The sequence below is a fragment of the Pelmatolapia mariae genome, linkage group LG15, assembly GCF_036321145.2.
Source record: "Pelmatolapia mariae isolate MD_Pm_ZW linkage group LG15, Pm_UMD_F_2, whole genome shotgun sequence".
Lineage (NCBI taxonomy): Eukaryota > Metazoa > Chordata > Actinopteri > Cichliformes > Cichlidae > Pelmatolapia > Pelmatolapia mariae.
The window spans coordinates 16499746-16525355 of NC_086240.1; the positions used below are offsets into that span (position 1 = coordinate 16499746).

Consider the following 25610-nt stretch of genomic DNA (forward strand, 5'->3'; position numbering starts at 1 on the left):
ACTTTAGTTAAGAAATAAATGATCCAAATGAGCACGGTGGAACTGGGACACATTCACATCCCTTTTAACAACTGTTGATTTCCCCTCCTTCAGCTTCTTTTGAGTAAATAATGACTTCTTGCGGCTACCAGGATTCATCCTTATAGATAAGAGAACTGCAAGCGCTTTTGTTGTTGCCATGCATGCTGGGAAATTCTCTTCATGAGGGGCAACACTGAGCCCCGACATGTTGAGCTGAAGAGATATTTTTAGCTTCTTAGTTACACTCCTGCACTAAAAGAAGAAGGCTTACACTCAGAGATGCACACATGCAGGAGACTGTGCATCTCATTTGTGTGTGGTAGATTTAAAACAACTTTGATCTGTGTGTGTGTGTGTGTGTGTGTGTGTGTGTGTGTTCATTTGTCTAGAAAAGGGCAGTACTCACAGGGAGGGATCGTGGACGAGATCTTTGAGGTTGACCCCACTGCGGTCCTCTGCTAGGTTTCGAAAACAGCTGTCACTCACTGGATAGGCAGCGATAGAAAGAAGAAAAAATGCGGTTAGCTCCAAGTTCTAATGTTATATTACATGCATAGTCCAGGAAAAAGATTTTTCTTTGCCATAAATGCAAGTAATTACAGGGAAAAAGCAAAAAAAACCTCAAGAATTTACGTTCATAAACCTTTTTATTCTTGTGTCTGCCTCCTAATGCAGTACGCAAGAAAAATTACTATTTTTTACTCATCTAATTTTCCAAACTGTGCCATGGTTATGCACCTGTGAATCCACAGTGGGAAACTGAACTGATTACCAGATGAAGGAAAATAGTGAAATAAACCAAAACGATTCTCCTTGTGAACAGATGAAAAACACCAGAGGAGGAAAATCCAGGAAACATCCCTCCACACGCACCTTTAAATGGATCTCTGCTGTTTTTGTTTTCATTCTTACATTTCACACCTATGCCTTGGCAAACAGAGAATCTCCAGCACACAGGTTTCGTCCTGTCAAAAACGGGGACAACAGGATGCTCTTATTTGTTGCAGCCACACTTGTCAGCTGCGACTGTTATAAGGCAGGTGTTTCTGTATATCAGAATCATGTCTGGTGTAACTGCTACATTGTCGCCTGAACCCTGTCTTCCAACCCAAGCCATAGTGCAAATTAAAAAAAGGTCAGGGTGTGAGAAAAATACATAGTGACACCCTTCCAAACCCTTCATTGTGCAGGCTTTTTGATATCGGTGAGCCTATGGAAAGCCACACCTTCACGCAAACCCCCCTTGACTGCAGAGCAGGTGTGAGCCACATGAGTCATCGCGGTGATGATAGACAGATAGAGTGATGGATAGAGTAAGACGGGAGGAAGATGAATATGTGGAGAGAGAAAAATGAGTAACAAAGCAAAAGGAGACAGAAAGAGACATTTCAAGATAATGGAGAGAGGGATAAGGTGTTTTGTAATCCGATGGGTCAAACATGAGCAGACACGCACTCGCATCTCAAAATAGATCCAAAACGAGTCAATGGAGGGGGTGATGGCGGTGGATTTAAGCCAAAAAACTTGATGCACTAGTCGTAGCCAACACTGGAAATGTCATGATGTTACTCCAATGAAAGTGCCATGATCCATGAACAAGAGCGGGTGGGGAGGGGGGTGGGGGCGGAGGGATAGGGTAAGGACATGGGTGAAGCAAGAATGGTGCAAAAAATGGAATTGAGATGGCAAAGGGGAGGAATTCAAATGAAGAGAACGCAACAAAGCTGTATAAAGAAGATGGGAAAGTATGGCGTGATCTGAGCGCGGGCAATAAAAGATTGAGTTGGGGAAGAGAAAATGGGAAGATGTAGAAGATGAAAAAAAATTTAAAGAGGGGGAAGGGCAATGGCGAAAAAAGCTGTGCCGATGGGGCAGCGCTGTGGAGGTAAACAGAGGGAGCAGGACGTTGCTCTAGGCTCTGGCAAATAAATAGGAAAGTGCTGACATTTGCACACTGAGCCTACTCAGAAAGAGAGGAAGAAAGGCAGAAGCAAGAGAGACAGAAAGATTGTCGGAGAGGGGTGGTGGCAAAGCTAAAGAAAAAGTCTGAGGGAGGAGAGAAAAGGGGATGATAGCACATGGAATACACACCACCTTGGCTTTACAGGGGGACTGCTGCATAAGTGCAAGGATGTGTATGTGTGTATCAGGTTGAGCGTATGTATGTGTATAAGGACGAAACTTCGTTCAAGACTGCAGTATTCCTTACAAACACACTCTTGCACACGCGCACACACAGAGCCCTCCTCAGTCTTTCTCTCCCAGCTACCCCTTGATCTAAAAATAGCCGTTCCACTCTCCTACAAGAGGCAGCAACCATTCTGAACCAATCAACACGGTCTGTCAAAGGCATCGGCATCCACCACCCCTTAGTGTGTATGTGCGTGCGTCCATGTGCGCGTGCGTGCATTTGTGCAACAAGGGGAACTCCTGACTGAGGGTAATAAAACCGCCCCTCCCTTCTGCACCGGTTAGAAATGGTGGGAAAGTGATCCCTCCTAGAAAACAATAGCTCGGAAAACAAAAAGAAAGCAAGAGGGAGAGAAAGGGGAACAAAACGAGGAGGGGAAAGGAGTGCGGGTGAGAGAGGGACAGGGAGATCTGGCTGCAGTTGAAACAGGCTTCAAAGGAATATTAATGTGATCCTGTGCAAGAGCTGAAGACAGGGGAAGAGAAGGGGGAAGAGGGAGGGTAGATGGGGAAGAGAGAGAGAGAAGGGAAGGGGAAAAAGGGGCGTGAGAATTTATGACATCGATATCTCCCATCCGTGTAGCTCCACCCATGCACCTTTCTCCAGGTGAATCTGCAGCTCAAGCCTTCACTGCCCGCCTGCATTCTACTCACACCTGATGCGGTGTAGTAGCCACCAGGGATTTAATCATCAGAGCAAACACATGCAGAGTTTTACTTCCAACTCTACAAGCACGACGATGATACCTGATCAGTGAGCAGCTGAGGAAGTGCAACTCTGTTCCCGGTGACAGTAAAGACGCAATGCAGTGACCTCTGTCCCACCCCAGAGGGTGCTATACCCCATGCTGCATACTGTACATACTGCAACCTAAAGGTCAATGCTTCTACATGGCTGGACATCCAGCAGGAGACAGACGGCTAAACCCCAGACAGACTTCTATTTGACTGCTATTTTGTGGTCAGGCTCATATCTTTTGAGAAAAGTTTCAGTTCTGAGCAAATGCATTTAGTTTTTATATTGGACATCAATGATAACAAGTGCAACCAAATATTTCCCTTGAACTCTCCTCTTCTTTTCAATGTTATTTATATTGAGTCTAGGGATAAATGTTCAGTTTTTTACATTGTTTTTCTACATTTCTGTCACTGTCTATTTGTCTTGGTCATATTATATTAAGAAAGGAGAACCACTAAATAACTATTTACAAAGTTGAACCAATGTTATAGTGCATTGCTATTGAATTGTTTCAATGATTAAAAAACAAATAGTGAAAAACAAGTATTTTGAGTACCGATTTAACGTCCCTAAAAGTATTGCATTTATCCATACAGGTATCTCCGTTATCCTGATCAATTTTCTATTTAATCTCTTTTTTTCTGGGGTGTCTGCCGGTATTGACTCTTATCATCTTATATTTGCCTGTGAATGTGTGTGAGTGCACAAGCTCGGATGTCCCCAGGCTAAAGTAGTGGGAGGGGAACAGGAGGCCTGTGCTTCAGAAGCATTACGCAGGGCAGCACCACTCACGCATGAGATCTAGATCACACCCTAATGCAAACACAGGCTCATGCACATTCTTAAAGGGTAAACTGCTAGTGCACGGGAGATGAGGGCACAGGAGAGCACATCACGAGTACAAAGAAAAGAGAACTGATCAGGAAGTGGAAAAAAATGTCATCATAGGACAAAAGTTTGATGCTATGTATCTTTGACCTTGGAATAATGGAGACAATGCCAATAAAACCTGTGGAAGAATGCCCGGTACAGTATAGATATCTTGCCTACACATCAATCTAGAAAACCAGAGGCAATCATTGGCTGACTGAGGTGTGTGTGGCCATCGAACATCTGGGCTGAGACTTCCTTTCTGTGACGGATTGTACTTGGATGCAGAGTCTATTTTAAAAAAAAAAGCAAATAAAAAGTTAAAGAATTAAATAATAGCTAGTGGTTTTGAGATGTAATTCATAAGTCTTTTTTCTTCTTTTGCTCTTCCTATTGACTGTTTGCTTTCTTGGAACTAATGTCTTCCCTAATGTGACCAGTCTTTAGTACTAAGACTACAACATGGACTACAAGAGCAAATGGAAACTTTTTAGCTTTTTAGAAAACACCCTATCTCGTTTCCAAGAGGTTTCCCTTCTAGAGGTTACATGACAGAGCTGTGTTACCAGGTAGATGAACTCGTTCTGTAATGTTGGTCATTTGTTTGGAAAGGATCCTGCAAGAAACTTGCTGACTGCTCTTGTTCTTGTTATTATATTTCAGAGGGTTAGAAGCTTTCAGCTGGACTAAGACTGTGGGGTCGAAATGTCTACGTATAGTTGGATGGATAGTGTACCACCAGAGATTTTTGATTAACAGTTTTAGTAATTTTGAGATGTTCACAGAAACATTCGCTTCTATGAACAACATAACAAATACCACAAATATAATAATATACATTGCTTATTTGTTAAGGAGTGACAAAAACTATGTCATTTACAAAAAATGCTAATTTTTGTTTATGTTAATAATAAGTTATGCCTCAGTAAAAGGTGTCTTTTCATTGCCATCTGCTGTATTTTGTTACTTTAAAGTTGAGAGTGGTGACGATTATGGTAAACATCTGTGCGCACAATAATAACTGAAAATAAAATCGCATCAAAACTGCAAATACTGATCTTTTTGATTTGAGCAAGTCCCACACACAAAACAAAACATGACAAGATTTGTCACATCAGTGAAGTTATTCCAGACAATCTAAGTACTGCTGCTGTGCGAAAAGTTATTTAACTGTAAAACTATGACTGTGCGTTACAAATCACCTATCTGAGGTGGAGAAAAGTGCAGATTGCGATGTACCATTAGACCTTCTTCTCGAGTTATCGCGTTCATGAGATTTTCAGAAAACTTGACCTCTGACCTTGAGGTTGAGGTCACTGAGTTTCGAACTCGTCAAAGATGTGGTATCACTTTGAACCTCCTACATTGCCTCCTTCTCGAGTTATCGCATTCATAAAATTAGGTGTCCACTCCGCCTGCCCGCCATTTGCCATTCTTGATGATGTCACAAGATGATGCAAAAGACTTATGCATAAGCAAACATGCAAAACAACAGACAAAACGTCTGAATTGTTGTTTTCAAGTTGTGAGTAGGATCTCCAAATATTGTACTGCATTAATTAGTTATAGTCTATACTTTGATTAGTATAAACCTGAAGTGATAAGAGGCTGTAGCTCAGGTGATCGAGTGGATCGTCTACCAATCAGAAGGTCGATGGGCTGATCCCTGGCTGAGTGTGTGAATGTTACTGAGCACTAACAAAGCATAGATAAAAGTTAAGAGGGGGAATGAGTAGTAAAAAAGTGCTGTATGTGTTAAATAGCACTATATAAGTATCAGTCCATAACCGGCTTAGAATTAATTAAATATGGTTTATAACTGGGACTCAGCTGCAGCCTCAAAAATAAAACTATGCTATTAGTGATGGTGAAACAGACAACGAAGTCAGCAAACAGACCAGGTTAGGTGTCTCTGTGATATAGGTAATGCTAGCATGCAACTAGGCAGGAAGAGTCTGTAAAAGAGTAAGTTGCTTGACTAGCTAGCTGTCTGTGTGCTGTCAGTCTGTTAGCTGCTAGCAGACACTGCTGCTTCATAAACCGCTAGCCTGTTCCACTTAATCATTTCCAAGACATAAAGCAGTCAACTCTCATCTCCCTGGGATTTCACACTAATGTGGTTTTCTCTTATAACAGGTCCTTGCACACCCATCACATAGCTTACACACACAGTGTGCCGGTGTATAGATGTGTTTAGATGCCTATTAAATGTCGCACTCTACTTTCCAGGTGTAAGAACACACCTATACACTGACACGCACAACCTTGGAGACCCTGATATGGATCAGCAATTGGGCTCAGCTAGACTACAAATCAGTGCACAGCAGAATGGATAAAGTTTGCTTCCAGTCCCATTGTGACACTTCCGCCATGAGTAAGATTATATACCCTGCTGCTTTGAAAGAAGGACACAGAAATCCAGCTGGCTATAAGTTGCTCATTACATCTGTACATGTGAAAAAAATCTGCAATTCCACCAGCGCTGGGATAGTAAGGTATCGCCTCATTTTCTCAGCAGCCCACTTGACACCTCTATTATTTCTTCTTCTTTATCTGCTAACAGCAGTGCAAGTGGCCCTCCAGCCCCGGAGAAGCTGCTTTGGGGGGTCAAACACTGGATTGGGCTGACATCTACCGGTGGGAGGGACAACACCTCTGCACACCAATAAGCCTCTACCAAAGTGATATCACTACCTCTTGTCATCTATTTTACTGGCTTGTTCTCCATCAAATGGAAACACTGGGCCCCAGGCCTTGGATTAAATGGGCTTAATGATGAATAGAGGTTTGGATCCGCCTCCAGATTGTAACGGGGTGGGGTAGACATCTGACTAGGGGGTTTTCAGTACTACAACCCCTTTCTTAGCCAGGAGAGGAGAGGAGTAATGGTGCACAAATACCAGCATCTTCATTCCATGGCAGGGTAAATTTCCAAATTAATAAAAGCTTCACGGTGCTGGGTAAAATATAGTAACAGTAATAACGGCAGATAACCTAATCTAATATAAGCCCACTGTATCTTAGCAACCTTGTTAATTCTGTGAGGAGCAGTGGGGTAAGCAGCAGAAGCACAGCATCCATCATCAAAGACACACCCAGCAGCAACACACACACACACACACACACCAATTACTCAAACTCCCAAATCCACGACATCATGCAGATGCACATGCTATCTTGCCATTACCTGCTATCTCAATCACACGTGCTAAAGATCAAGGCATACACATGTGCAAGAGTACGCGTATAGTCACATGCACACAGAACCTCAGGCTTACTGTAAGCAGTCGGGAGAATGGAGGGGGTGTGGAGCGGAACAATGGGATCCTAATCGTCGGGCTGCATTTCAAAGCCTCTCCCCTCTACAACACTGTTTCTAGATAAGATTTGAAAATGCTATTTATATCCATGGGGAAAGGAGCCAACCAGCAGCTTGATTTTCATTTATTTGAAGTCAGATCTAAATTGGGGTGGAGTTACATAATGCAACTAGTGCGACACTCCACCTGCTACTACTGAGCCAGCCGCTGAAGAAAACTACAGAGGGAAACAACTCAAAAAGGCACTGGGCCCACGCTAGTACTGTGGCTAATAATTAATCTATTGGCTTAATAACCACTGCTTACTATAACCAAAGGAGCCTGGCTCATCCGTGTGGGCATAGCAATGGGCCGATTTGCATCTCAAATCCAAACCTACTACAAAGTGGCCCGGCCAAAATCCGGCAGCCGTGTCGCGCCAAGGACAAAACAACACAGCACAGCATGGCCCAGTCCCCCCTACGCACCAGATGTGCAGAGAAAGAAGGACGGAGAGAGGAGGACAGTTCTGTTCTTCACAGCTGTGTCCCAGGCATGCAGGGAGGGACCATTCCCAGCCCGGCTCATGCAACTCTCCCCCTGCCTGCCTCCCTGGAGATGAGGCAGCTCCATCCCAGCCTGAGTAAAAAAAAAAGGAGGAGGAGAGGTGGTAGGATGGACATGTGGAGTTGAGGGAGGGTAAATTGGAGCCCAACCCTGAGAGGATTAACAGAGCAATTCACACTGGATAAAAAAGAAGGTGAACACAGAAAAGAAGACAGATGGGAGCAGCAGTGGGAGTACTCTGAAAGCAAAGAGGGAGGACAGAAAAAGGAAGGAGGAGAGGAAAGGGAGTTGTACGGTAAAATGGGAAGACGGGGAAAAGACTGGTAATGGGAGTGTGTGAGAAGAGAGATGCAGAGGAATAAATAAAACACATGCAGATGAATAGGACATATAAAGGTACAAGAAAAGAAGAAGGAAAATGGGGGAAGAGAACCCCGAGTGCTCCCAGATACGCCTGACTATCTATAGTTTCAGTCTCTCTTTAGCCTCACAATTTATTCCGTTCTTCTGCCTAAATAGGCGAAGACTGTGGGGAATATTCGTAACTTGAAAGCCAAGAGTCAGAGTCAGTATATAATTGTTCTTTGAACATGACAGAATGACATTTGATCACGAGACTCTGCTTCAACACTTAAATGTTTTTTTCTAATTTTTCCTTATCAAATTGTCAAAAAGGTTTGGGGGAATCCTTAAAACAAACCCTGGCATCTGCCTGATCAAGGAAAAGAAAACTACTGCATTGGCTCCATTTTTCCTGTGCTCAGGAATTGTTTGTTTGTAGCTTTTTCATGAACAGCTTAAGCTGGAAGGATGAGGTAATAACTGTTGGGTGGGTTCTTTGTTTAGTGTTATATGTGTGGACAGCATGTACAGTGGTGTGAAAAATTGTTTTCCCCCTTCCTGATTTCCAAGTGTTTTGCATATTTGTCACACCTACATGTTTCAGATCATCAAACTAATTTTAATATTAGACAAAGATAACCCGCGTAAATATAAAATGCAGTTTTTAAATGGTGATTTCATTCATCAAGGAAGAAAAGTTATCAAGACCCACCTAAATCATAATTTAAATGTGATTAACCACACTTTTTGAAAAGCTGAGTTCAGTTTCACTAAACACACTCTTGACCTGATTACTGGCAGACCTGTTGAATCAAGAAACCACTTATATTGAACCTATCTGACAAAGTGAAGCAGGCTAAAAGATCTCAAAAAGCAACACATCATGCCACGATCTAATGAAACACCTGAGAAACATAGTCACTGACATCTATTGGTCTGGAAAGGGTTACAAAGACATTTCTAAGGCTTTGGGACTTAAATGAACCACGGTGAGAGCTATTATACACAAATGGAGAAAATTTGGAATAGTGGCGAACCGTCCCAGGAGTGAACGGCCGACCAAAATTACTCGAAGAAGAAGACAACGACTACTCATCCAGGAGGTCACAAAAGAACCCAGAACAATATTAAAGAACTGCAGGCTTCACATGTCTCATTTAAGATCAGAGTTCATGATTCAACAATAAGAAAACAACTAAATGGCATCCATATTAGAGTTCAAGGAGAAATCCACTGCTGACCAAAAAGAACACAAAAGCTTGTCTCACATTTGCCAAAAAACATCTTGATGATCCCCAAGACATCTGGGAAAATAATCTGTGGATTACCGAATGAAAAGCGAAACTTTTTGGAAATTTTAAGTTCCACTGCATCTGCCGTAAAACTAACACAGCATTTCGGAGAAGGAACACCATACAAACAGTAAAATATGGTGGGGGTAGTATGATGGTCTGGGATTATTTTTCTACCTCAGAACCTGGAAGATTTGCTGTGATAAATGGAACCAACCAGCTGTATACCAAAACAATCCAGAAGGCGAATGTCCATCGATCTGTTTGTGACTTCAAGCTGAAGCGCACTTGGGTTGTGCAGCAGGACAATGATCCAAAGCATACCAGCTAGTCTACCTCTGAATGGCTTAAGAAAAACAAAATGAAGACTTTGGAGTGACCTAGTCAAAGTCCTGGCCTGTATCCGATTGAGATGCTGGGGGATGACTTTTTTAAAAAAGGGAGTAGTTATGGTTGAAGTATATGTTCTTTGTAGACAAGTTTTCAGGTCCATGCTTGTATGACCAAGTAGTTCACAAATATTACAATTAAGGATCGCTGGTGGGTTTTTTTTTTTTTTTTCATTTTTTAGTTTGGTTGTTAGTGAACGGTGAGCTCTCCATTTGTGAATTGTATCAGCTCCTTTGCAAACTCCTTAACATCTTTTTCCTCACTCCCCTCAGGCACACAATATATTCTCAAATTATTGCCTCTCAGTCTATTCTGCAGGTCTTCACATCTAGCTGTTAGGTTCATATCTAGGCGCAGCAGATATCTTATTGCTCTTTCATACCTTTTCCCATTGTCTTCTGCGGCATATGATATTCCACCTCTGTAGTTCTTTTTCTATTTTTACATTTCAGCTTTTAGCTTCTCCATAAATGCTTCTGGCTTTGTAAGCCATAGTTTGGTCTGGTTGTGTTAGCATTGTTTTAGTATACTTGATTATGTGTGTTAGCACTTGCCGTGTCATTGCCAGGTTGATTTTGTTTCATTCCTTTACTTCACATTTAACTGTTTACTTGAGCCTCTGCCTCTAGAGGCTGGTGCCATTGTAAAAATGCTTTATATAGCTGAGATTTCAGAGTTTTGTTAGGATATTAAATATTCAAATGGACCTAGCTCTGCTTTTAAAGCCGGATTTACTAAACAGGGCAAAACAGGGCTTGTGAGGGCAATCCCCAAATGGGTTAGTTTTGCGGTGATCTACAAAGGTTTTGCTGTTTTATGCATATGTCATGCCCAATCTGCCAACAGTTGCGTAATTTAAAGCAAATTTCTCAAACTAACAGATGACAGTCAGCTGCGGGTAATTACTAACAGGACAGACTTGTTCACTGTAATCAGAAAAGCATTTAAATATAGGTCACACGTACACGTTAAAAGTAGGCCTATGTGGCAGTCTGCCTGACAGAGTCATTATAATGGAAACAAGCTTCATTAATTGACAGGTTCCAATGTAGAACTGTAAACTGCAACAATATTTTGACACAGCGTTATGTAGCATTCATGTATTAAGACAGCTTACAACACTTGAAGGGATAAAATGAACCGGAAATGTTTGATTGACAAACGTTTATTTCTATACTCTGCAACTGGTGGACAGTACCAGCACAATTTATCTATGCTATCTATCAATGTTAATTAAAAAGATAAACAAATAAATAAACGGATTAACAGATTTCATGGTGAGTCTTGTGCATGTTTGTCCATCTGTGATCTATCCCTCACGTACTGTCAAAGTGCATGCAGCTGAATTTGTGTAGATCTACGACTAAAAACAGCCATGTTTGATCATAGCTACGAAATCAGAGTGAAAACTGTTTGCACTGTCTGTGATTCAGTTTAAGTTTACAAGTTGAATTAATATTTCACTGTTTAAGTGTAATAAAACTTTATTAAGGGAAAAATGTGTTTAGTTTATTAACGGACCAAAAACAAAAAGCACCTTCAAACTATCAAACCATCCAAAACATCAAAATGAAAAAATAGACCGCTTTTTAAGACTTTCTGTGCCTGATATCAAACCGGGGCCTGAGTATATTCAGGATAGGGTCCAAAGACAACATCGTCCTTGCTCTGTTCTCTCTGTTTTTCAGGCATTTAGCTTTGAACCTCATGAAATTCCTGCCACAGAAGCCACAGTATTCTGAAAAGGACCCAACACCAAAAATGAAAGAGTTGGAAGGATTTTTGTTGTTGCTGGTATAAGCTGACTCCCTTTGGGTGAAGGTTCGAGGACACCTCTGAATTCACTAAACAAATTTTGAATTAGGTGGCTATATAATCTATACTTTTTTTTTTTTAAATCCAAGAGGCTCAGTTGCAAAAACGCAACATTCCGGCCTCTTACACACAATCTTCTCAGTGTCTTTGTAGATACTGACAGCACTTTGTTTTACGCCAAAAAACCTTAGTGAATCTGGCTCCTACCTTTATCAATGCGTTTTTAGTAGTTTCAGTGTTAGAGGGCAAATGTCAGAGGCAAGATTTAGGAAGATTTAGGAAAATCAGCACTGGTATTACAATAAAACACAGAACTTGTTGAAATAAAATTGACTCTCATCCAGAGTCTTAAAAATTACTGCCTTCAAAGGCTCATCAGGCAAGTTTTCTAATAAAAAGTTACCATACTAATAAATACTAAAACTAAGGATATTTCCTCTCTCCTTTTGATTTGATTTTAGTTATTTTATTGTTAAAGTTCACAAAATCATTTCAGTTACTTTTACTGTTTGTGAAAAGTTTTCATTTGTATTTTAGTAAACTATAATTTTTTTCACATCTAGTTTTAGTGATTAGTTAGGCTACGTTCACACTGCAGGCGAAAGCGCATCAAATCCGATTTTTTTGACCCTATGCGACCCATATCCGATCACGGTATGACAGTGTGAACGGTGCAAATCCGATATTTTCAAATCCGATCTGGGTCACTTTCGTATGTGGTACTGAATCCGATACATATCCGATGTTTTAGAAAGCGACTGCTGTTTGAACGGTCAGGTCGCATTAAATCCGTCTTTTACGTCACTGACACGAGACAGACGCCAATTATCAGCGCCGGAGAAGCGCCCGAGAAGACATCGTGAACGCTTCCTGGCCATCCAGTGTAGATGTCAGTGAAACTGTTGGGAAGACAACGTTGGAGAAACGTGAACATTTTATTTGTACTGTATAATCTGCAGATTCTGACAGAAATCTGCAACTATCCTTTGAAGCACCGCTCCGCTCTAAAAACAGCGATAAGGATAATTATTAGGTTATTTACGTTATTATGTAAATAACAAAATAACTTAAAGCAAAAATTGGGAAACGTGAAGTCCGAAGTCTTTATATTAAGGCCATCAGTCAAACAATATTGTTTGCTCTGGGTCTAAACAGAGCGCGTTGTGTGTGACATCTTCTTTTGCGCATGCGGGCCGCTTTGAGCGTTCACACTGGAGAGCGTTTGCTGTCGCATTTTATTTGTAGTGTGAACAAGCAGACAAAAAAATCGGATTTGATCAAAAAATCGGAATTGAGCATTAAGACCTGCAGTGTGAACGTAGCCTTAGTTACCTACGCTAACTTCTGTGGCGCACTGATTTGAACTGATGACTCTGGGGAAGAGCAGCCAATTTGAGGAACGGAACCAAAAACAGTGAAAACTTTGAGAGTGCACTGCAAAAGCAAACCTAGATTCTTTCCAGCGGTTTCTTTAAAGAAGCCTATGTGAAAATGACTGAGCTTCTCACTTTATTTAATACCAGAGTAAACATCTTAATGAGTTTATGGTGTCAATTGCTAGCTTGAAGTCTTCTTTAATGCATTGTGATGTTCATTATGCACATTTTGGTCCCATTTAGAGAAAAACAGGTGATTAAAAAGGAGAGTATGCATTAGAGTGTGGCAACATTGTCATTTACAGTGTTCCCTGCTTCTTATCCATATTCATACTTTGCTTGTGTGCATTCATCTCCAAATGCCCAACTCAACACTTCAATGCTTGATACAAACCCCCCCCCAAAAACAGTGTCCACGTTAATGCAGTTTATGGTTACTCTACAACACTACCTACAATCAATACCGAATGACAAAAGTACCAGCAGTCAAAGCAGGTAGTGTGAGGCAGTGCATTGCAAACTACCCACCATAAGAGTTGCCACAGTCATCCAAATGTTAGTCCCACCACAGGTGAGCTCCTTGCAGTCACTCTGCATCACACTTACCTGAACTTCTCTTTATCATCCAAATATTACTAAAAACCTGCAGCCACCTGCAGCCTGCAGTTCTCCACAAAGGCCTCACGTACTGATGTTTTATTAACACAGCCATAAATATTGAAAAGACACTTACTAATGAAGCTGCGTAGAAAAGTTCCAGAGACAATTTACAGCAGCAAGGAGTACGGGGACCTTGATTATGTCACCCTTCTTTCTCTTTCGTTGTCCTTCATCTTATTTCCCACACCATGGCTGGAATGCCCCTGCAGCTCATCCTCCACCCACCCACCCACACACCCACACACACACACCCCTCAGCAGCCTCCATCTTCTTCCCCCATCTATGTTTTTCTTGTTCAATGAAATCAATGGATTGGAGGGGCTTGACAATCTGCCACACCCCTTGCAAATATTAATCATAAACCACAGGCTCTGAGTATAATGAGGCTTGTTTCTAATGACAACAGGCGTGATGAATGTGTCTGTGGCTCGGCGTTGCATTACAATATAGCCAGTCAGGAATGCGTGCGTGTGTGTGCATGTAGTAAGAAGGTTGGGCGAGAGTGTGGCTGTTGGGGGATGAGGTATCACAGCTTTTCCCCCATGTAGCATGACATTTCGATGGCAGAGGGCCCACGGCAAGCCAGCTCTCTGTGGCATTTCCAACAGCTGTTTATGCACACATACACACAAGCTAAATGTTCACTGGGCATTTTATAAACACGAGTACTAGTATGTAGAATGCACGAGAGCAAGCATTCGCATTCACACATTCATTTTTCTATAGCCCTATTACTATATGCCATTTGAAGTATAGGTGAGGGCAAAAAAGAAATCAGTAATTTTCACATTGGATGTACACAAGTCACAGGGGTTCAAGCAGGGAAACACACTATCTATAGTAGCTGACAAGAAATTAAAAAATAAAGTATGTATACAGTGAATTCTATTTTGCCACCAATGCTATTTCGCAATATGGGTAATTTGGGTTTTTGTCTACCTAGTATGACACACGCCCACATCCACTAAATGTAATTTTCTCAGTCTCTCACTGCAGAAGAACGTTTTTGAGGTTCTGATTGCAAATTTTTTTAACTTCCTTCTAAAAAATAATTAGATTTAGTTTTTAATGTTCGCAAGTAAGAAAGGCTGGCTCCAAATTTTTTTTTACAATGTCCAGCTTAACAGCAATAAAAAGCAAGTTTACAGCTTGGTACACACATGGTTTTGTTTTCTATGGATGAGTTTTCCCTTCATGTGATCTACACCGTGGGTGATTTTTTATTTTTCATAACGCATCCATTTGGATACTGTAAAGTTAGCTGACATAGCTTGCTCCATTGCTCCAAAAGCTGCCAAACAGAAGAAATAATATGACTTGTAACGCGTTACTGTAATCCGATTACTTTTTTCAAGTAACGAGTAAACTAAGGGATTACTATTGCAAAAAAGGTAATTAGATTACTGTTACTTTCGCGTAAGCACGCTGCGTTACTGCGTTATTAAAACCGTGATTTTTTGCGAGTGTCTCATGACAATGACGTAAGCGAGTGCGACATTCGTGGCAACAGCTGTGTGCAGATCAACAATGGATAATATAACGAGTGCGGCAGAGAGTATGACCGTGCAGCGTTTAAAGCGTGGAAGTACTGACCTTACTTTGAGTTTGTTTCCGTAAAAAGTGACAAAAACATTAGCGTCCGCTGTTCACTGCGTGGGAAGAAAACTTCTTTTTACAGCGAAAAAACCCCTAAACTTCCGAGCAAGCACAGACAGTACGCTGCCACGGGAATGTCAAACTCCCAGATCCTTCCACTGACCGCTACAACACACCTGCACCAGGGCAAACCTCCGCCTGCCCCACTCCTGCTATACAGGTGAAAATAGAGCAACGCTGAGTCTTTGATTTTATTTATTTTCTGCTGTGTTTTACGTGCATTTATTTGAAAGAGTGAGTGTAAACACAAAAAACTATTTTATTTTATATGCTGGAATGTGCAGAAAATAGGTTTAAATGTTAAACAAATTTCTTCCAGTCAGAGAATGTTGCATATAATTTAATGTTTGCTTCATGCGTAAAGTTAAAAGATTAAAACTAATAAAACTAGTTTCAAAAAGAGACTTTTACATTTGATTACATTTTATGTTATGGATTATGCAGAAAAAATAGAATTGGGCTGAAAGATCTATTGCCTATTTATTTATTTATTACATATTCAGGTTGTAAATCATTTTTAAAAAAAGTAACTAAGTAACTAATTACTTTTGAAAATAAGTAATCAGTAAAGTAACGGGATTACTTTTTGGGGGAGGTAATCAGTAATTAGTTACTGATTACTTTTTTCAAGTAACTTGACCAACACTGATCCTCTGTCATGTTGCCAACAACATGGCAGTGGCTAAAAATGCTGACGTTCAGAGTTTAGAGTTTGCCAAAACAAGTGGGTGGCATCACAGTTGTTACATTCATCTTTTATATACAGTTTACAGCTGTAACTTAATTTATAAATAACCTCAGTGCTGAAAACGCTTACCTTTTTATTTCCTAATAATCCGTAATACCACTTTGTGGCTACCACTTGGGATAGCAATAAACAGCATGACCTGTTGACTTAATTTATTTGACAGTTATTAATGTTCCTACTTTGCCCAAGTACTGGAGACCCCAATATTAATATTGATGTGATATGCATAACAGTTTAATTTAAGAGACTTCACCTGCATTTGATGTGCAGGAGCATATCTAAAGGAATAGTCACATCTCAGATGGTAGGCTATTGTGAAAATAACATTTATTATCCAGGTTTTGCTCAGAATTAACAAAATTATGTGCCGATTTCAAATTTAAACTGGCTATCAGCACAAAAGTCCTTGTGTGCTACCAAAAAATTTTAAATATAGGAAAATTAGATCAAAAGTATTTTCTGTTGTGTGTGTGTGTGTGCAATTTCTGTGAACCAACTCGCTGGCTGATTTATGGAATTCAGAAAACAACATATTTAAAAGATAATGGATATTGTCATTTTGAGGATTACAAAATGCAAACAAATACTGAGCTGTGGGTGTTATATCTATGACTGCTCCATTAATCGGCCAGGTACCATTCTCTTGTTAGAAGCCAAAATGAGTTTGAGAGCAGCTCTATTGATTTCAATAGAAGTGCTTACACTGGCATCAGTATAGCTGTACATTTTTGATATCTCCTTTAGAAGCCCCCCACCCCCCCCCACCCCTCTGCCTCCAATTCCCTTCATCTCTCTCTCTTTCTCTCTCCTCCACTTTCTTCCACCCCCACCTCCTCCTTTATCCTTCCAAGATGCTCATGCAAGGCTGCAGCAGTACAACCACAGATTTACGCATCCCAGTTTGAACATGGAACAACAACATGGAAAAAAAACCCACTCACCTCACTTATTAAACGTCAATTAAAATGAGTAAAGATCGAAGGGTGGAGAGCGGTTAGCCTCTGAAATGTATAGCTATTGGCTAAGATAAGCAATGGGGCTCTTAATCTGTTGGCGTTCAGGGTTTGTAGTGGTACATATGTGCTGAGGCCTAATCAGATCAGGTATCGATTGGTCTTCATAGAGGAGGAAGCTTAATGCTCTCCCTGCTCCTCTGCGATATGTCTCACTCATATGAAGGAAGGTAGAGAAGCTCAAAGGCAGAGGGAGGAACAGACCAACGGTTATGGTGACTGCAATAAGGGTTACAGGTCAAGGTTATACTGACAGAAAGCCACTGAGAATCAATGTCTCATTTCTGATCAGAGCAAATGGTCACATTCATGCTGCGAGGGGAATCATTTGATGGGCAGGACAAATGCACAACCACAACTCCAATCCTGATTGGGACAAACAAGTCCCAAGAGGTGCAGCTGTCAAGACGATTTCTGGGGCAAAAGAGTCGTCCATATTGTAAGTGACACATTGTTCACTAAGTGGAAAGTTAATCTAAACTGCATCTCCACAGGGTCCCCATGTGGCAAAGATGGCAGCTTCATCATCGCCTGGTCTACCAGCTGCCCTCCCCATGACCAGTCTCCGCTCTCTGTCCACAAATCCCATTTCATGCCAGCCTCGCTTCTAAAAAGGCAAAACAAAAGCCTGATCAGCACAGCTGCGGCTTTAGGACATTGTGCCAACAATCATCGTGAAATCGGTGGAACAGAGCAAAGTAAAACTCTGCAGCGACCAAAAGTACTGAGCGCTGCACTCTGCAGCATTAAACAATATGGACTTCTTAGGTGTGGAAACTTGTGGCTACTACTTCCTAAAAGTAAACAATGACACCTGCATTATTTAGCTGGTAGGTGTTGAAAGAAAGTGAAAAGAAGCATGAATCAGAAAGTATGAGGTCAGCCCTAAACTGATGCTGTTCTAATGCACCCATCCACTGACAGATCCATGCATCAACCTTCTACGTATTATTCAGTTCAGGGTTGTGGAGTAGCACTGTAAGCAAAGGCATCCAGTGTTTCCCAGAGTCTCCTCATGGTTGGACATGCCAAACACTTGAAGCACCTCAACAAGCCCAAATTACACTTTCCACATCCACATAGGCCTGAAGAGGAACAAGCAAAGTGTTTTGCAAATCCCTCAAGTGCGTAAACGATTAGTCGAATAAGCAATTCAATTGAAGGGAAATTAATCAGCAACTAAATTTGCTAAGCTTTTGCTGGCTCTAGCTTCTCAATTCTAAATTGTGGCTTTCATTCTGTGACTTATTTACATAAAAATGAATATCTCTGGGCTATGGACTGTTGGTTGAATAAAACAAACTGAAAACTGTTATGGGATTTTTGCTGTTATGTGATCTTTTAAAGACCAAACAGTGTATTGATTAAATGTAGACATTATCAGCTGAGTATGGATAAGGGTCATTAGTTGCAGGCCTACATCTATCAGTGCATTAAATCTGACTACATCCATTATAAGCGCTCAAAAATGCAGTGCAGCATTGCAACAAAGAATTAAAGATCTTTCACAGGATATGCAAAAAGTGATATATTCAGAAATGGCGTCATTGTTGAGAAAATGTATAGAAGTTGCAAACTCACAGTGGAAATAAAGTCCTGTGGATGAAAGTTACAATGAACACATTCCACACGTTGCCAGTGCTTGTTGATGTGTTTGTTAATGTGTGAGTGGGTGGTAATACATGGGTGTATCAGTATGAATGTGTGCAAATGATTTGACTCCCCTTATTTCCCAGGATGCAGAGTTTTACATGCCCACACGTGCGCGCGCGCGCGCACACACACACACACACACACACACACACACACAGAGGAGTGCCCCGGGCCCAGCTGTACTAATGAAGAAGCCTGTAAGCAGCTACCTTCATTACATTCAATCCTCTGGACAGTGTCAGCAATTACATTGCAGCTTCCCACTGTCAGAGCTCACACATGTACGTACACGCACACACACACACACACACACACACACACACACACACACACACACACACACACACACACACACACACACTACAGCTGGATACTTCTTCTCCAGACTAATTGAGGTTGATGCAGGGAGGAGTTCCTGTTCCTCTTCTTCTTTAGTAGTGGGTGTTTGGCTCAGTCTTGGCTCTTTAAAACCCAAACCTCTCAATGCAAACTTAGATCTACCACCACATCAGCATACCCCCTGTGACGACTCACTCTACCAGCCTCTCTGTATGGTGGAGCAGAAGGGAAGCCTGGAGGCAAAGGGGGAAGCGTCCTAATAGAGTGCTCCACTTGCCATATTTTACACATCTCATCACTTATCCCACTGAGACAGATACATCTACATGTCACTGTGGGGGCAACTGAAGAGGGAAGATCCTAAAGGATCAGAGAGTTTTTGGGACTGGTCTGATTGTGTGTATAATTCTGTGTTTAAATAAAATCCATTCATCCATCCATCCATCCATCTTTTTGTGTGTGGGGGGTGGAGCCTATCAAATCAATCAATCCCACTATTGCTGATGAAGATATCCATATGTATGTGATGATATGTAAATAAATGATGGTAGATGGTAATCAGCCATTCATCTTTCTACCCCCTGGATTTGCAGCTACTGAATTTTTTCAATGTTGCTTAATTACCATATTACATTCCTAGTATTATTAGTACTTTTGGAGCCTTTGGTTGCCCACAGGCACGGGCCACAAACAACAATATCCTCAGTTTATATCCACAGGATGACCTTTTTTCCAGGCTGTTAACAAACCTCTTCATAAAGGTCATACATTATAATTAATTTACAAATACTATTTTGCAAATAATCATAAAGTCCACCATTTTGACAAAAAAACTAAGGTAATCTCTTCACAACTAACTGTAAAAAAAATATTCAGTTAACTTTGATATATGACAAAGAACAGCATTAAATCTTCATACTTGAGGAGCAGGATCCAATAAGTGCTGCTTCACTTGCTGTTATGGTATAATTGTTATGAATGGTGCATTTGGGGTACCTCCATGTTGTTGTTTTGGAGCCACAGGTGACAATTGACAATACCAGAAGGTGGAGTGCCAAGTTATCAGCTATATAGTATAATATGAGCTGCATCCATAAACTGCATGGGTGCACTGCACAGACACATAGGCCTGCTAATTAGTGCTAAAAAGAATTGAAATTAGCTGGGATAGCTGTCAGCTATGACAGAAAAGGCTATCATCCATCCATTTTCTTCCTCTTATCCAGTTCATGGATCAGTTCATGGTGGGGCTGGAGCCAATCACAGCTGTCGCAGAGCAAGTGACAGGGTACAGCCCGGACAGGCTGCTACTCTGATACAAGGCTAGATTGCAAGATAGACAACCATTCAGTTCTACGGACTTAGAATTACCAGTTAAGCCAAAATGCACGTCTTTACATGCATTTTGCATGGGAGGAAGCCAAGGTCCCTGAAGGTAACTTACACAGGCACATGGAGAACATATTAATTTCAAACAGAAAGGTCCCATCCAGTGAGTTGATTTGAACCTTCTTGCTGTCAGGCAATAGTGCTAACCACTACACCACTGCATGTTTACCAAATTATATGTGGACAGGGTCAGAAAATCTATACTTGATTCAGGTGTTTTAGTCAATTACAGACCCATTTCCAACGTTCTCAAAAAATTGTTGAAAATCAAATATGTGATCCTTAGAAGAGGAATAGTTTAACAATAACAATAACAAGAAATCCAGCCAGGATTTACAGCACAGAAAAGAAACTATACTAGTGACTTACTAGTTTACTAGCTTGACTGTTACACTGACTGGTTAGTCATGGAGTCCCCCAAGGCTCTGTTCTAGGTCCCATACTTCACATTACACATGCTTGTTTCGAGCCATACTTTTGGAAAACACTGCATACATTTCCATTTGAATGCAGATGCCACTCAGTTATATTTATCTGTGAAACCAGGTTACACAAATCCTTTGAATAAACTATCACCATGTCTTAAAGAACTATAAGGGCTAGATGGCATGTAATTTTCTACTGTGATATGCATACAAAATTATTGGATTTGCACATATAATTCTCAAATTCAAGTTTGTCTTACCAGATAGTTACTCTAGAAGGCATTTCCTGGCCTCCAGTGTCATTTACCTTGCACATTAAACAAATTTCTATGAACCCAAAGGGTCACTAGAGAAGCTGCAGTTTTTGACCCCTTATGTTTTGGTTTCATTTATCCTCTCTGCAGCTAAAGTACATATAGATTAAACTTAAACAAAAGAAGCTTGTGTATCTTTTTAAATGTCCCGAAATGGCTGAAGACTGCTACAACATGTAGATGTGCTTATGCAAATCTCAGTAGCAACAGTGCAGCACCACACTGGAATTACTGAATGTCTGTTTTTCCATTGCATTAGGCAGAATTTCAAGGTAAGCCACAAGTATTGATAATTATTTATCTCTCTAAATCTGCTGCCAATGTAAGAAAAGACAAAACAAGTAAAAATAGGAGGGCTAATGTAACAAAACTGAAGAAACTGAGTGAGAAACTCCCTGACTCACATCTTTAAATGTCCAGTGTCATGTGCCAAAACTGAAAAATCACCAGTCATGCCTGTTGTAAGACCACAAATGATGCAAAAGGGCAACAAAGCCGTCAAGCCTTGTCAATCAAATTGGCTTTTGTGTTCATGTGTTGAGCTTTTATGGCTATGATGTGTGTTTGTGTGTAGGCGCGTGGGTGTCTATTAACATTTGATTCCTAGGTGCCATGATCTGAAAGGATTTTGTGGTAGAAATGGAAAAGGCATGACACTGAATAATGGAGGAGGAGAATAGGAGAACACCTTGACCACACACACACTAGGACGAGGCCGGCCATCAAACACACCTTGTTAGGGGAAGCTGGCCTCCTCCATTATTCACAGGCACATGCTCCCCTCATACTGCTTTGCCGGGGAAGATGGAGTGAGCTGAATGTAGACAGACAGCAAAGGAAAAAAATGATAAAGGTGGACATAGAAAGAGAGGTGAGGAGACAGGGACAAATATAGTAGGTGAGAAAAAGGGGGAACGGTCTGGGATAAAATGTGTTATAAGAGTAGAAAACGGAGGGTGAATGTGTTATATTTATCTCTGAAATCCTCAGACTTTCTTCAAACTCAATGTCAGTTATCACTGATTCAGAATCGATTTGTGAAACTGACACAAACATACATGTGCAAGCAAGACAGTGACTTAAATTATCGCAGTCAATTATGAATGCAATTGCAGCATTGTCTCTATAGCGACACCAAACACTGCAGGGGAAAACCTTCATAATGGGGACCACCAAACATGACGGTTATTGAGAATACATTTTCAAAAGAAAAAAAGAAACAAAACAACAACAACAACAACAACAACCCCCCCTCCCCCCTCAGTGTGGCACCTTTGCATTTGTTGTTTCTAAAACAGAAGCAATTCAGATGACGGAGGTTCCCAGAAGCATGTGTCACACACATCCATCAGCACGTCTCACCTCGATATGGCTGGTCTTGTGGCCTCAGGAAGGACGGAGTAATGGTGGGAGGGAAGAGGTCTGAAGAAGTGACAAGCCAATGGATAACCTGGCAGTAAGTCAAGAAGCAGTGGAAGGGCCATTGCCAAGGGTGACAGCCAGAAGTCACACAGCACCACAGCACTTCCCAGAGGTCCTTTTCCTCCTTCTTGACTCTTGTTTTTGTTCTTATGAATGGCTGATGTTGTGTGCTGCTGACTGATGCTTTCTAACCTCAAGTTTATTATTTTATTTGCATGTCTGAATGAACATTAAAGGGCTTGTGGTTTTCAATCGTGCACACCTTTTGGGAGAAAAATATTACCGTTTTGAAAAATTATTTATTCACTTGTCATAACTTCACTTTGACTTACTCTGTTTTGCCTCTTGTGTTTCATTCCTCATCCCTCTTCAAACTGCACCCCACTCTCCTGCTCTGTTTGGCAAACAATAACAAAATGTCGAAATACTGGAAACCTGAGTGATGTTGACATAAATGAAGTTCCTCGTCTCTTCTTGCAGGGAAGCAAATTTAATAGCTGCTGCACTACATAGAAGATCTCAGAAGCCCCCCTCTCAGCGCATTACTTTTGTCACTAATGATGGTCCGGGGGGGGGGGGGGGGGGGGCATTTTGTTACATGGCTCATGCAGCATGTCTTGCATTTTGCCATTAAAGTTATTTAGCTGATAAGTATATTGGAAAGTTTTAGAAATGAAATGCTTGCATGAAAAGGGGAACAACTGATGGTCGGAGTATTATGAAAGTAGGGGCACACATTTGAAGACCTACTGTATTATGCTTTTCCTTTTGTTCTGTTATATATACATAATCTTACAAATGTGGGTGATCATATTGATTAAGGCCAAAGTTTCAAATAATGAGGTTAAACAATACACCAACAGGGCATAACAGTATGACCACATGTCTAATATTGTGTTGTCCCCCCCCCTTTTACCGCCAAAACAGCCCTGACCCATTGAGCCATGGACTCCACTAGACCCCTGAAGGTGTGCTGTGGTATCAGTCACCAAGATGTTAGCAACAGATCTTTAAGTCCTCTAAGTTGTGAAGTGGGACCTTTATGGTTAGGACTTGTTTGTCCAGCACATCCCACAGATGCTTGATTGGATGGAGAGCGAGGGAATTTGGAGGCCAAATCAATACCTCAAACTCATTATTGTGCTCCTCAAACTATTCTTGAACCAATTTTTGCTTTGTAGCAGGCCGCATTATCCTGCCAAAAAAGGCCACAGCCGTCACATATTACCGTCTGCAGCAATGCTTAGGTAGGTGGTACATATCAAGGCGGGTGGTTGTAGCTCAGTAAGTAGAGCAGGTCATCTACTAATTGGAAGGTTGGTGGTTCAATCCTCAGCTGCTACAGTCTGCATGACCTAAGAGTATCTCCTAGAAGTCTTTCACTCCTTTTATTGTTGCTGCACAACGGAAGTGGCTAAAACTTATATAGCTGTGAGATTCGTCTACACTTCCCCTGTTTTGCTTACACTGCAGGTATTGCCAATTTGGGAAAATAATTGCGAGAGGAGATAACATATCTTCATTTTCCTGAAGCCTTCATTACTTGCTGTGTTAAGTAGACACATATCTTTGGCCAAACGGAATGTGATCACATTTCAGTGATTCCAGTGCATCTTTATGAGATTGACAGATACACAAACATCCTGTGTAGGGTCGCTTTCATGGATGTCTGACTTGGACAATTTTCGTTGGCAATCGATGCATTGCTTTCCTGGGTCTTCATGTATTCATTATACTAGAGTTCAGGGAGTTGCAGTGTAGACACAACTCTACAGCACTCTGCCCATGATTTGTTCTTGGTTGCCATCACTTGCCTTAAATTGGAAGTCTTTCCAAACAATGGGTCATGATCACCTTCTAGGGACAAGTCTTTGCATTCTGCTTTGCCAGACATTTAATTTTTGTTTCCAGTCTGTTATCTGTTGTATAGCTTACTCTTAATGTAGTCTTACTCATCCAGACTAGGGAACACTTTTGCTTTGCATTCTATGGGTGGCACATACATTTTCTGTATATGTCAGTCATATTCACTTATCTGTGGGAAGCCAAAATTTTCATCAAGATTAAAATTCAGTTAATTGTGCAGTCCTAACCTTTCCATGCCCCAAATTCTAACACTGCTCCTGCACTAAAAAATTGCACTCTCCAAGCCAAAATCAAGACTATTTAATTGGTGTCATTTATATATTGTCTCTGATCTTGGTTGGAGTGTGCCTTTGAATGAATTTGTCTGCCATGACATGACATAAAAAAGGCAGATAATGACGCAGTTTCTGCTGGCGTTACCTACGATCAGTAAAAAAATCCAGGAAATTATCCTCCGGTCTTATCACCAGAATTAACATGCATTGAGCCCCAGAAAATCTGATAATTAAACCAATATGGTAACAATAGATTCAAGTATTATAACAGACACAATGATATGTGTGTGCATCCAACCAGAAAACACCAGCAGTGTATATCAAGCAGGTAGTGGGCAGTTCAGACAGTAACAGACACCAAATGTAAGCAATGAGTTTACTGTGAGGATCTCAGCATAATTGATGTGTCCAGCAGCCGGCATTTTGAGGGACAAATCTGATTTCATCATGATTATGTCAGACATATTTAAAATCTGTACAACACATCTAAATTATATCCAGGTTCCAGCTACAGTATGTTTAGTGTCATTGGGGGAGGAGGCTCTCTGGCTCAAGAACTACTAGATCGCATTAGGAAAAGGAGTTGAGCTGCTATTTATATTAAAGAAACAGAATATTTACGTCCAGATGAACAGAATCAACTTTTGGAGAATATTTATGGAGCTTTTGGGCCAACTGAAATGTTGTATTGCATTGAAGCAGACACCAGGTGAGACAATCCAGAAACCGAAGCATTTGTATCAAGAAAATGAGGCCCTACCTATAGACTGTTAGCACTGTTACCCTAGCCCCTGCTCTCAACGAGGAGCTCCCTGTCTCATCAGCACCCAGTCAGTCTGCAACAAATCTTAGATACAGGCGATCTGACCTTGTCCTCAGAGTAAAACATGGGGGAATTATATGTTTCAGACGCCTGTTAGATCAGGAATGGTAAAGTCGCATGGTGGC

General features: G+C 41.1%; 1 protein-coding gene across 8 annotated transcripts in view; it reads right to left on the minus strand.

The window, feature by feature from the left end:
- Window positions 1-25610, minus strand: part of gphnb (gephyrin b) — a 116537-nt gene that overhangs the window by 80594 nt on the left and 10333 nt on the right. For all 8 annotated transcript variants that reach the window (XM_063496492.1, XM_063496490.1, XM_063496493.1 and 5 more), the window contains exon 2: window positions 428-506. In XM_063496492.1, coding sequence (XP_063352562.1) covers window positions 428-506 — 79 coding nt within the window. The remainder of the gene's footprint in view (window positions 1-427; window positions 507-25610) is intronic.